At 47.2% G+C, this 13,275-nt stretch overlaps 1 protein-coding gene across 2 annotated transcripts in view; it reads right to left on the minus strand.

Moving 5' to 3' along the window:
• Nucleotides 1-3,349: 3,349 nt before the first annotated feature.
• Nucleotides 3,350-13,275, minus strand: part of LOC114599785 (uncharacterized) — a 31,215-nt gene continuing 21,289 nt past the window's right edge. For both annotated transcript variants that reach the window (XM_028735497.2, XM_077929393.1), the window contains 3 exons: nucleotides 12,156-12,216; nucleotides 8,783-9,198; nucleotides 3,350-7,153 (listed from right to left, as the gene is read on the minus strand). In XM_028735497.2, the coding sequence (XP_028591330.2) occupies nucleotides 6,737-7,153; nucleotides 8,783-9,198; nucleotides 12,156-12,216 (894 nt within the window). In that variant the 3' untranslated portion in view covers nucleotides 3,350-6,736. The remainder of the gene's footprint in view (nucleotides 7,154-8,782; nucleotides 9,199-12,155; nucleotides 12,217-13,275) is intronic.

The raw sequence follows: 13,275 nt of genomic DNA on the forward strand, positions 1-13,275 counted from the left end.
AGGACCTTATGGTCTGCAAATAAAAACATCTTGGAGGTCCCAGGCCACAGGGAGGTTAGGCTGGCCTCAACCAGAGCCAGGGCTTTTTCTGCTGTGGCCCCGATCTGGTGGAACGCTCTGTCACAAGAGACTAGGGCCCTGAGGGACTTGACATCTTTCCGCAGGGCCTGCAAGACAGAGCTGTTGCACCAGGCCTTTGACCAAGGCACAGCCTGACCCCTCCTTTGGCACTCCTCACAGAACTCTAGCCCAATGGTTGCCATTAATTTGATTTTGAATTGATTTTAGAATGAATTGATTTTAGAGTGCTGTGTTACTTTTATTGTTGTGAGCTGCTCTGAGCCCGGCTTCAGCTGGGGAGGGTGGGATATAAATAAAATATTATTATTATTATTATTATTATTATTATTATTATTATTATTATTATTATATCTAGTTCAGCCAATGGCGGAGCTTCATGCTCCGGCACCGGGGGGGGGGGAGATGTGGAGAGCAGGTGGGGGCAGGGCTGGCACGCATCCTGGGGGGGTGGGGCGTGTGTCCTGGGGGCGGGGCGCCCAGCACGAGCGGGGGGGGGGGGCCAGCCACGATGGCACCCTGCTGGGATTGCGCTGCCGGGGGCGGTGCGCTCCCCCCGCACTCCTCTTCCTCCGCCAGTGAGTCCGGCGTCCTGTTCTCACAGTGGTTGACCGGGTGCCTGTGGGATACCTGCAAACAGGACTCAAAGACAAGAGAAATTCTCCCCTCCTGTGATTTCCAGATTTCTTGTCCTTCAATTTGCCCAATCCTCTTTTTTTAGACCCGTAGCTCGGTGGCCATTAATGCCTTCATGCAGCTTGCAAGCCTGCAGGAGCTGGCTGCAGGTAAACACTCTGATGGGTGTCTGTCCTCCTCTCCCAATTAACCTCTGTCTCCAGGACCTGCCCCTGTGGCATCCCTAGGTCTCAGATTTGGGCTCTAAAACCTCAGGGTCTAGGATGATCCTCTAATCCAGCCTTTCTCAACCTGTGGGTCCCCAGATGTTGTTGAACTACAACTCCCATCACCCCTAGCTAGCAAGGCCAGAGCTCAGGGATCATGGGAGTTGTAGTCCAACAACATCTGGGGACCCACAGGTTGAGAACCACTGCCCCTGTGGATGTTTCAAAATAGCTTTTCCATGGGAACCAGGAAATGACCTCTCCAGGCAACGAGAGGTTTCTCTCTAACCTTTCTACATCCTCCATCCTCTGCTTCTTGGCTCACCTCTCCTGCAGACCCTCCTCCCCTCCGCGTGTCAATCACAGGTGACCTGGCTGCATCCTCCAACACGCCCAGGGGCAAGGCAGGCCAGCGCAGATGGCACAGGCATTATTTGCTGCCTTCCAACAGCGGCTGGCGAAACTCAGGAGGACTGGACAAGGCAGCTGCCACCACGATTGCTGTCGCCACACTTCCAGCATCTGCCACCCAGTGCGGTTTCCTCACTCTTTAGACAGAGTGGCATTTTGAAGCCCTCCAGGACCCTTCCGTCCATCCATCCATCTCCATCCCACCGGTTTTCATTCCCAAAATATCCTGCAGCTGTTGAGCCTGCTCATTTCTTAACAGGCTGTTTTGCAAGGGAGGAAAGCCTTTCAATTTCATTTTAAATTATTTCTGTATATCTCTTGGTTTCCCCCCAGTTGTGCTGGGACTTCCCCTCTTGTTGACCAGTGGCCCTGTTTCAGCTACAAAGGTGTCATCGCTCTAGGGCTGCATTCAGCATTCGAAGAAAAGGTGTGAATCCAGTCTATTGTACCAGGACTGTTATTTTCCCCATATACCTATGTGAAAATATGAAGACCAGAAATATTGCTATTTCTACTGGCAGGCCATGGTTGCCAACTCTTTCCCTGGCAGTGTCACTGTTATGTACTGAAGTTCTCACCCTGGGCCAGCAGGGGGATACTGTAGATAGTTTTCATTCAGGTCCACATATGCAAATAAGGAATTGAAAGTGACGTTCAGTGATTGGATAGATACAGAAAGTTGTTACTGTTGCTTTGTAGTTGAACGCTATATAAGCAGGCTGGCTGAACCCTTCAGCCCAGTTCTGTTCTGGGCCTGTGAATAAACAAGAGCTGTTTGAAGAATTGCTGTGTCGTCTGATATGGTTCACTCACAACTTAACAGTCACAATGCCTTTAACAGTTGCACAACCAGCAGAAATTCATTCAGTGAAGTTTTTTCTTGGTTCTGGGACAGTTGCATGTGATGAATTGCTGTCTATCAGGTAGTTGTTAAAGACACAGGAGCCCTGCTTACTAAAAAGGTGGCAGCCGCCAGGAAGTTAGGATATTGGAATAGAATGACATTCTCCATTTCCTTTGAAACAGAGTGAGTGGAGACAAAAGGAACACCATTTCCCCTACCTTCTTTCTTTATTTACTATTTTGCAACTTCACAGGTGTACCATCATAACCAAAGAGTTTGATGCGAGATAATCGATGCAACTGTTCACGTACCTGCAGGTTAAGTGCAGCCACCTGAGCAACAGGCCCTTGTAGGACTGCATTTATTGAGTAAACAAACCCCTGTGTTGCAAAATGTGAGTCCGCAATATCAAAACAATATCAACACGATGGCCAGAAACAATTTCAAGGTGAAAAACTTTATGGAATAATTCAAAACATCAAAACTAACAAACTGAAGTCTCTGAAAGTCCTTAAATGAATTACGGTGTCAGACTTTACCCGGTGGAGAGCAAGCTGTGAAGCTGTGTATAATCATCAGGGGGTTTGGGCTGGGTGTTCATCAGTATGCAGATGACACCCAGCTCTACCTCTCTTTTAAATCAGAACCAGTGAAGGCGGTGAAGGTCCTGTGTGAGTGCCTGGAGGCGGTTGGAGGATGGATGGCGGCTAACAGTTTGGGGTTGAATCCTGACAAGACAGAAGTACTGTTTTGGGGAGACAGGGAGCAGGCAGGTGTGGAGGATTCCCTGGTCCTGAATGGGGTCACTGTGCCCCTGAAGGACCCGGTGCACAGCCTGGGAGTCATTCTGGACTCACAGCTGTCCATGGAGGCACAGGTCAATTCTGTGTCCAGGGCAGCTGTCTACCAGCTCCATCTGATACACAGGCTGAGACCCTCCCTGCCTCAGCAGAGTGGCTGTCTCACCAGAGTGGTGCATGCCCTAGTTATTTCCCACTTGGACTACTGCAGTGCACTCTATGTGGGGCTACCTTTGAAGGTGATCAGGCAACTGCAATTAATCCAGAATGCGGCAGCTACACTGGTGACTGGGAGTAATTTCTTCATTAACCAATCTTTTTTTTGAATCGATATAATATACATGAGAATGAAAAATACTCTGGAACAGTGCTCATGCGATTATGTAGTCATTTATTGACTGAGCATCTTTGACTGAGCATTTTTGACACAGAAGCGCTAGAAACACAGAATGTATATATTTTAACAAACACCCAGAATTTTAAACACTGCTTATTAAAAACAAACATTGCGGCTGAAGGCATCACACTCCTAACCCCACCCCAATAAATCGCAGCCGCCAATGAAACGCTGGAAGGATGGGCATAGAGTTTAAGGGGCACAGAACTGAGATTCTGGACAATTCTGCTATAACTCAGTAGGAGGTGATGCCAAGCAAGTTCTCATTCTCAGCATTGCTCCCCCACCAGCAAAACTCATACACTTTATGGCAGGTGTGGGGAGCCTTGGGCCCACCTAAATGTTACTGAACTACAGTTCCCATCAGCCCCTGCGGGCATGGCCCATGCCCAGGAATACGGGAGTTGTAGTTCAGCAATACGTGGAGTGCCAAGTGTTCCACGAACACACCTTTCAGCACCCTGGCACCCTCTGAGTGTTGCTGAACTACAACTCCCATCTGGAGGGTGCCAGGGTAGCGCCAGTTGCCTTACAGAATATCTGATTGAGGAACACAATATACATACATGAAGTTCAATGGCCACTTTTTCCTATTTATGGGTTTATTCTAGGCACAACCAATTTTTTCTTGTTGAACCTTGTCTCATTAGATAAGTGTTAAAGCATTCCCACTCCTTTTGGACTACATCGATTGGTTTATTCCTTATAGATTGGGTCATTTTTGCGAGTTCCAAGTACTCCCTTAACTTTAATTCCCATTCTTCTCTAATAGGGATCTGTTCCCTTTTGCTTATAACAAGATGGGGACATGAATTGAAATATAGGAGGAAACTGTATTAGATAGACAGAATGAAACATGGTGAGATAGATGGAAGTCGAAAAGAAATAGAATAACAAAAGAGATCTATTCCAAAAGGGAAAGTACTTTGTTTGAGAACTGATGTTTTGGGATAGCATTGTATAGTTAATTTCACTTCATTTTTGTTCCTGATTTTTTTCCTCTTTTTTCCCTTATTGTTTCTGTTCTTTGCTTTGTTTCTTTGTTTTCTGTAGATTTGTTTGTATCTGCACAAAAACTCAATTAAAAAGAAGAAGTTCAATGGCCACTTATATAAATGCTAATTAATAATTGCATTATCATTGCTATTATTAGAGTTAATATTACGTACAGGGACAGCTCAAGGATAGCAAAGGTGTTCTCAGGATTCCGATGCCACAGCACCCTCTGGTGGTGCCTAGCCTGAAGTGCTACAGAAGCTTTGTTTCTCAAAGTTTTGACGGGGTGCAGTCCCCCCTCGCCGCTCATTAAAACTGTAGCAGCCGTCTCCAAGCTGATGCCCAGCTGTGCTGGCTGGGGCTGATGGGAGTCATAGTTCAAAACATAGAGCCAGTGTGGTGTAGTGGTTAAGAGTGGTAGTCTCGTAATCTGGGGAACTGGGTTCGCGTCTCCGCTCCTCCACATGCAGCTGCTGGGTGACCTTGGGCCAGTCACACTTCTTTGAAGTCTCTCAGCCCCACTCACCTCACAGAGTGTTTGTTGTGGGGCAGGAAGGGAAAGGAGAATGTTAGCCGCTTTGAGACTCCTTAAAGGGAGTGAAAGGCGGGATATCAAATCCAAACTCCTCCTCCTCCTCTTCTTCTTCTTCTTCATCTGGAGGGCACCAGGCTGGGGAAGATAGAATCAGAGGCTCCCTTCACTTAACTACATGCAGTGGCACCTCTAGTTGTAGATACGATCCGTTCCGGGGTGCTATTCACACCACAAAAAGTCCACAACTAGAGCCATGCTTCTGCGCAAGTGCAGAGTTTGACAGAGCACTTCTGTGCATGTGCAAAGCGCGCAGAATGCTTCTGCGCATGCACACACGACGAAACCCGGAATTATACGCTTCCAGGTTTGCCGTGTTTGCAAGCTGAAAAGATGCAACAGGAACCTAATGCAACACGAGGCATGACTGTATATGTATTTTCCCAAATTCTTTCTTCCTTCGCCCCAGACAATGAGCAGGTACCCTCATTGCAATTATGGAATTGCAATTATGGAATTGCCCACTTGGGGAAAGGAGGGGGGATATCCCCCCCCCGAAGAAAACTTAGCAGTGCTTAAAAGAGGGGAGGGAGGATGAGGACTCTGTTCTCTCTTCAAAATTTTACGAACCTCTATTATTCATTTCAGCGATGACAGACAGCATCTTAAAAAGCAGAGACATCACCTTGCCAACAAAGGTCCATATAGTTAAAGCTATGGTTTTCCCAGTAGTGATGTATGGAAGTGAGAGCTGGACCATAAAGAAGGCTGATCACTGAAGAATTGATGCTTTTGAATTCTGGTGCTGGAGGAGACTCTTGAGAGTCCCATGGACTGCAAGAAGATCAGACCTCTCCATTCTGAAGGAAACCAGCCCTGAGTGCTCACTGGAAGGACAGATCCTGAAGCTGAGGCGCCAAGACTTTGGCCCCCTCATGAGAAGAGAAGACTCCCTGGAAAAGACCCTGATGTTGGGAAAGATGGAGGGCACAAGGAGAAGGGGACGGCAGAGGACAAGATGGTGGGACAGTGTTCTCGAAGCTACCAGCATGAGTCTGACCAAACTGCGGGATGCAGTGGAAGACAGGAGTGCCTGGCGTGCTCTGGTCCATGGGTCACAAAGAGTCGGACACGACTAAACAACAACAACAAATTATTCATTTCCCACCCCCCACCCCTTCTGAAAAACAACAACTGTAAATGCTTTGCAGCAATAAGTAGGGAAATGGCCGCTCCCTGGATGTTGGACTCAGCTCTCATCAATCCATCAGCCCTTTCAATCCATGACAACTCAGATCAGAAGGGGAAGTTCCATTGAGGCTCTCAGAGCTTACTCGCGAGTAAGCAGATGCAGGGTTGCAGCCAGACACGTTGATGCTCTTCATAAAGTTCCTAGTGGAGCAAAGTGATTATCTGCAAAGATTATCCGAGTGCGAAATGTCACCCAGCACTGTCTCTGGCAGTTCCTAAGGCTAACAGCTCACCTTCCTCTCCTCACCCCACCATGATATTTTAAGGCTTTTTTTTATTGTTCTTTGTCATTCTGCCAGATTAATTGATGCCGGTTGTCATATAAGCTCCCTGCAAACAAATGAAAAGAAACGCTCAGCAAAGAGTCTAACCTCTGTGCAAGCTTTGTGCAAGCAGATAGAGGAATGGTCAATAAAACATGTCGTCTGGAGGTGTCTGGCGTTTTGGGGGCATCTGCCAGTTAACATGCAACCGCAGTCAGCGTTTGGTTTCCGAGGGCTGACATGCAACGGCACTTAGTAACATTTGAACTATGTCCACTTAATTCATTTGCATCCGCTTGAATAGGTAAACCAAACCAAAGAGTCAGATTTCAAAATGGGCTAACATGTTTTGGTTCTGAAACTGAAATGCCAGGTTTTCGATGCTTTCGTAGAGGTTTTCTGCTGGGGCGTTCCTGTCCGGCTTTCTTTTCCTCCTCGAGTTCTTCCAGTAAGTATCTACAGCCTCATAAGCTGGCTCTGTGCTTGGCTTCCTGCCGTTGCCCACCCACGATTCACAGCCGACAGACTCATAGCAGGGTTCAATAGCGGGAGGCTGGAACAAGGAGGGCGGGTGCCCTGGCCTGCCATCTTTTTCCTGATGGACAGATGCCACCAGGGCATTTCCTAGGCTCATCTCCCCTTGGGATGGTCTCTCTTCACTGTGCCCGCCAGAGCCCTCGGTTTTCTTCTTCTCCTCCTTCTTCCTCTCCTTGCGCACCACTGAATACATTTCTTCAAACTACGAGAGAAGCAGACATTAGGGGAGCGTTAATAAAATGGCTTTGGGGGTCGGTTTCGTGCACCTTTGATCCTATGAAAGCCCTTGAGGCAGGACAGCTTTTCTCTTGCCATTCTGCACAAGGGATACCCCAGTGCGCTGGTGAATTCAATATATAATAATAATAATAATAATAATAATAATAATAATAATAATAATAATACAAAAATGCTGACAGATTTTCACAAGGACTTTCATTAAAAACACACAAATAAATTGCAAACTGGAAAAAGAGACATGGGACGAATCTACACTGGTCGTTTTTAACGTTAAAATGCGTTATAAAGATGTGACACTGGAGGGCGCTGCAGAGCAGCGATATCCTGAGAATAGGAAATTGCATTGAGAGCTTTATTATGTTTTTTTATAGCTTTTAACAGCGATTTTACAGATCAGTGTAGATCCAGCCATTAATTGACAGATTCGCACTTCCCTCTTCCAACCCCGGTATAATTTTTAAAATGTATTTTTATTAAAGATTTTCTTGATTTACAAAGGTATGTGCAATGTCTCTCTCTCGTATTCCCCCCCCCCATGTATTTTTTTTTTTTTTTTACAAATCGGTGTCATTTGTTGATACATTAGGAAGAATAGGGGGAAAGAGGTGGAGGGGGGCGGAAGATGGGTGGGGGTGGGGTCGGGTGGCGATGTTTCTGTTTTACGTAATATAAGTGGGGTTTTGTGTCAGCGTCGCTTGTGCAGGTTCTCTGCTGTTCACTTGTGTTCCTTTGGTGGTGAGAGAGGTTGGGGTTGGCCAAGGGTGTGGTTGTCTGTTTGTGATTGGCTGTGGTGGTCTTTGTTTTCTTGTGTGAGGGGGGTGGGTGCAACCCCAGTATAATTATGAGCAATGAACCTCCATGGGGGGGGGCGGGTTACTTCAATTGTACAGAAATTTGGAGGTCTCTTATACTGATGACTGGCAGCGGCCGTTGGGACCACATAACACCGGTCCTGAGAGATCTGCATTGGCTCCCAGTACGTTTCCGAGCACAATTCAAAGTGTTGGTGCTGACCTTTAAAGCCCTAAACGGCCTCGGTCCTGTATACCTGAAGGAGTGTCTCCACCCCCATCGTTCTACCCGGACACTGAGGTCCCGCTCCAAGGGCCTTCTGGCGGTTCCCTCATTGTGAGAAGTGAGGCTACAGGGAACCAGGCATAGGAACTTCTCGGTGGTGGCGCCTGCCCTGTGGAACGCCCTCCCACCAGATGTCAAGGAGATAAACAACTATCTGACTTTTAGAAGACATCTGAAGGCAGCCCTGTTTAGGGAAATTTTTAATGTGCAATGTTTTATTGTATTTTTAATATTTTGTTAGAAGCCACCCACAGTGACTGGGGAAACCCGGTCAGATGGGTGGGGTATAAATAAATTATTATTATTATTATTATTATTATTATTATTATTATTATTATTTATTTTCCTGCTTTCTTATCTTTAAGAGACATCTGAAGGCAGCCCTGTTTAGGGAAGTTTTTAATATTTAATGCTGTATTGTTTTTAACACTTGATCGGAAGCCGCCCAGAGTGGCTGGGGAAACTCAGCCAGGTGGGCGGGGTATAAATAATAAATTATTATGATTATATATACCTGTACTGCTTGAGCAGCGTTAAGTGTCGTTGCTAGAGATCCCTGCTGTGATGCTTCAGTGGCCCCTGCCTCCATCCCTGCGTGCTGGTGGTCCTTCATCTTCTTCCCTTTCAGAACACAGGCGTACTCGGGTCCTGTTGCTGGGTCCTGTTGCCCAATAGCATCCTCCTCCTCCTCCTTCGTGACAGGGCTCGGTTCCTCCGTCGCTTCCTCCGACACCGACATGGATTCATACAGCACATCCTCGACTCGGTTTTGGAAGCTCAGATTTGAGTAAGTCTGGTCTGGAGACAGCAGGTCCTCTGGGGGCGTGCGGGGAAGCCGCCTCGGGGGCAGGATGATGAAGCTGCAGCTGGATATCGTCCCATCGTCTTCGCTCAGTGCGTAAGGGATGTTGCCACCGGTTGACCTCGGATCTAGAGGAGGAGGAGGAGGATGCAAGAAGCACAAGAGGAGGTATTGTTGGAGTGGCATACAAAGGATGAACAAGTTAAATCTGTGATGATAGATTGGGCAAGAGATGTCGGACACAATATAATGTTGGAAGATTGGGAAAGGTTGTGGAAGAAAGGGGTTAAGTTTACTGCATGTACTGTATTAAAAGAAAATATCATGAAAATGATGTATAGATGGTACTTAACCCCAGTAAAACTAGCAAATATTTATTATGTGAGTGAAAATTTATGTTGTAAATGTAAAGAAAAGGAAGGTACCTTTTTTCATATGTGGTGGACCTGCCCCAAGGTGAAAGACTTCTGGGAAAAGATTTATAATGAGTTGAAAAAAATGTTGAAATATACATTTATCAAAATGCCAGAGGCCTTTCTACTTGGAATAATAGGTTTGGAATTGCCCCCAAAAGATGTTAGATTGTTTTTGTATGCCACAACTGCAGCAAGAATTTTGTTAGCCCAAAGCTGGAAACTACAAGAAATACCAACAGTGGAGGAATGGTAGATGAAGATGATGGACTTTTTGGAGCTGGCCGACCTGACTGGAAGAATCCACAAACAGAAAGAGGAGCAGCATCAAGAAGAATGGAATAAATTTAAGGACCATCTAGCTAGATATTCTAATATAAGTAGAACTACTTGTAAGTACCAAATAGGTCTAGGAGTTAAATATGTTGAATTGCATAACATTATGGATTGAAAATATTATGAAAAGAAAGAAAGATGTTAATTGAATAAGTCAATTTTATTTGAAAGTGGATATTAGAAAACTGCTACAATGAGTTTTATGGAAACTCAGGGGGGATTCGAGGAAGTCATTCAACAATGACAATTAAATTGGGATTTTAACAGTTAGGGTAGATGTTTGTTTGTTTGTTTGTTTGTTTTCAATATTGTAATGTTTTTCTTTTATGTTTGTTATAAATTTGGAAAACCAATAATTTTTTTTTGGAAAAAAGAGAAGCATAAGAGGAGGAGGAGACTCCAGAATCAGAATTCAAAATGACCTTAACAGATTGGAGAACTGGGCACAAGTTAGCAAAATGAATTTCAATAGGGACAAATGTAAGGTTCTGCACTTAGGCAGGAAGAGCCAGAGGCACAATTATAGCAGTGTTTCCCAACCTTTTTTGGGCAAAGGCACACTTGTTTCATGAAAAAAATCTCGAGGCACACCACCATGCCAGATGGGGAAAGGTCACTTTTTACTTATGTAAAAAAAAATAAAAAAATAGTAACAGCATAGAAGGTAATGGTTAGGCTAGCATCCCTCTTCCAAATATGCTAGGTTTTTATTTGCAGGGACTGTTCTACATGGGAAAGCATTCAGCACTGTCATTCTCCCATCTGCCATCTGAATTGGTACTATTCTGGGTCAACTTACTCTGCTGCATGTGTAGATGAAAATGGCACCAAGTGTGGGGGAGGGGGCAGAACAGGTTTCAGATACATAGACAGAAGCTGGCTCTAAGATCTGCCTGCCATTGCACTCTGAGGTGTGAATCCTATGGAACGAAGCAAACCCACTTATATTCTTACATACGGTCCTTTTAATGCACAAGGTAACAAAATATGTTAACTTGCTCCAGCAGTTTTATGTTGTAACATACTGAAAAGACTGTCGAAGTCTCGTGCTCCCCCAGCCTTCGCCAGCCCTGCGCCCTCCGGATGTTTCGGGCTACCAGCCACGCTCCCCTCAGTCTCAACCTAATATCCCCAAGTGTTTCATATTTACTAGGAAATAACTCCCGCTGGTACAACGGAACTTCCTCCCAAGCAAGTCCATCTCTCGGTTTACATCCACGAGCTCGGGGCTGCGGCGTCCAGGAGGCGACAGCCCCACCCAATGGCCCCGAGGGGACCTCGGAAGGGAGGCTTCGGCGCGGCGGCGGCCCCTGCGTGTTTCGCCTCAGGCTCCGCGGGGGCGGCAGCGACAGGCTGCGCAGCTCCTCCTCGGGCCGCTAGGCGGAGCCAGAGCAGCGCAGGAGGGCAGCGGAAAGGGCGGGTCCGTCGCTATAGAGACGCCCGCTTGGGTGGCGCTTGAGGTGGCTCTGCCTGGCCCGCGAGTCCTGCAAAGCGCTCTTCCCCGGGGCCTGTGGCGCAGGCGCAGAGCGGCGCGGCGGAGGGCCGCTTCCCTCCCCCGCCTGGAGCGGCATTTAAAGGGGAAGTGGCCCCTTTCCCACGGCCGGCCTCCTCCGTCGTCGGCGCTCGGCTCTCCTATGGCCTGGCCCGGGGCGCGGAGGGCGCGGAGAGTGGCAGTCGGGGCCGGGGGGCCATGGCTGCTCCCGGGGCATCGCGCTTCCTCTACGAGCTGCCCGCCGCCCCGCCTCTCGCCGCCCGCCTCTCCCGACTCCCTCCAGGCAACATCTCGGGGCACACCAGGCAACGTCTCGCGGCACACTAGTGTGCCGCGGAACACCGGTTGGGAAACACTGAATTATAGGATGGGGGACAGCTGGCTTACTAGCAGTGCATGTGAAAAGGATCTAAAGGGTCTTGATCAGGGGTCAGCAAACCTTTTCAGCAGGGGGCTGGTCCACTGTCCCTCAGACATTGTGGGGGGCCGGACTATATTTTGGAAAAAAAGTGAACAAATTCCAATGCCCCACAAATAACCCAGAGATGCATTTTAAACAAAAGCACACATTCTACTCATGTAAAAACACACTGATTCCCAGACCGTCTGTGAGCCGGATTGAGAAGGCGATTGGGCCGCATTTGGCCCCTGGGCCTTAGTTTACCTACCCATGCTCTAATTCAGGGGTCAGCAAACTTGTATATTATTTGCGACTCACATATTATTTGCAATTTGCAGTAGCAAGGGCAAGTGCTCCTTTGCCTCCAGCCTTTATTGCTTTTCGACTTGGAATCCTGAGATTTGAACTGAATACCAGAGTCTTTGGGAAACGTGCGACACTTACTTTTTGCCTTTGAATTTGTCCTGTTCAGCTGGTGCGAGTTGATGACCGTCAAGAGCTCCGCCTGCAAAACAAGAAGTTGTGTCTGGGCGGTGGGCACAGTGGCGTAGGAAGGGGGGTGCGGTGGGTACGGGTTGCCCTGGGTGTCATCACTCCCGCACCCATCGCATGCCCCTTGCTACGCGACTTCAGAAACACTCTTCCCTTGAGTAATTTCCAGAAACCAGAAGCATTTCTGTCTCCAACTTTGCAGGCAGAGCACAGCCTTTATGGCTAGTAGCCTTCGACAGCCCTCTCCTCCATGAATCTGCCTAATCCAGAGGCGTAACCAAACAATTAACCCCCTGTGTTGCAAACAATTATCAGTAATATCCAAGGCAACACAATGACCGAGTACAACGATGCAATATCAACATAAACTCTTTATATAGTCAATACGGGACATAGAACAATATGAGAAACCAAATAAACAGAAATCTTATAAACCTCTGAAAGTCACTAAATGTGCACTCTTGATGGATTCTCTTGAAAACATAGAACCAAATAAACATAAGTCTTATAGGTCTCTGAAAGTCTTTGTGGGCTATGCAAGTCTCTGAAAGAAGCAATGGGTCAGATTCTTATCTGATGAAAACAAGCTGTAAAGCTTTGTTTTATGATGTCCAACACTGCCAAAGTGGTCCAAAAACAGACGTAGTGAACAGTGATTCCGGATATACCCACTGTTTCGTGGGATTCTTCTTCAGCACAGAAGGAGGATACAGAAATGCTTCATAAAAAAGCATTAGGACCATTAGGTCCAGTCGCAGACGACTCTGGGGTTGCGGTGCTCATCTCGCTTTACTGGCCGAGGGAGCCGGTGTACTGCTTCTGGGTCATGTGGCCAGCATGACTAAGCCGCTTCTGGCGAAAGCAGAGCAGCACACGGAAATACCGTTTACCTTCCCGCCAGAGCGGTACCTATTTATCTACTTGCACTTTGAGGTGCTTTCGAACTGCTAGGTTGTCAGGAGCAGGGACTGAGCAACGGGAGCTCACCCTGTCGCGGGGATTCAAACTGCCAACCTTCTGATCGGCAAGCCCTAGGCTCTGTGGTTTAGACCACAGCGCCACCTACGACCCT

The sequence above is a fragment of the Podarcis muralis genome, chromosome 5 (assembly GCF_964188315.1).
Source record: "Podarcis muralis chromosome 5, rPodMur119.hap1.1, whole genome shotgun sequence".
Lineage (NCBI taxonomy): Eukaryota > Metazoa > Chordata > Lepidosauria > Squamata > Lacertidae > Podarcis > Podarcis muralis.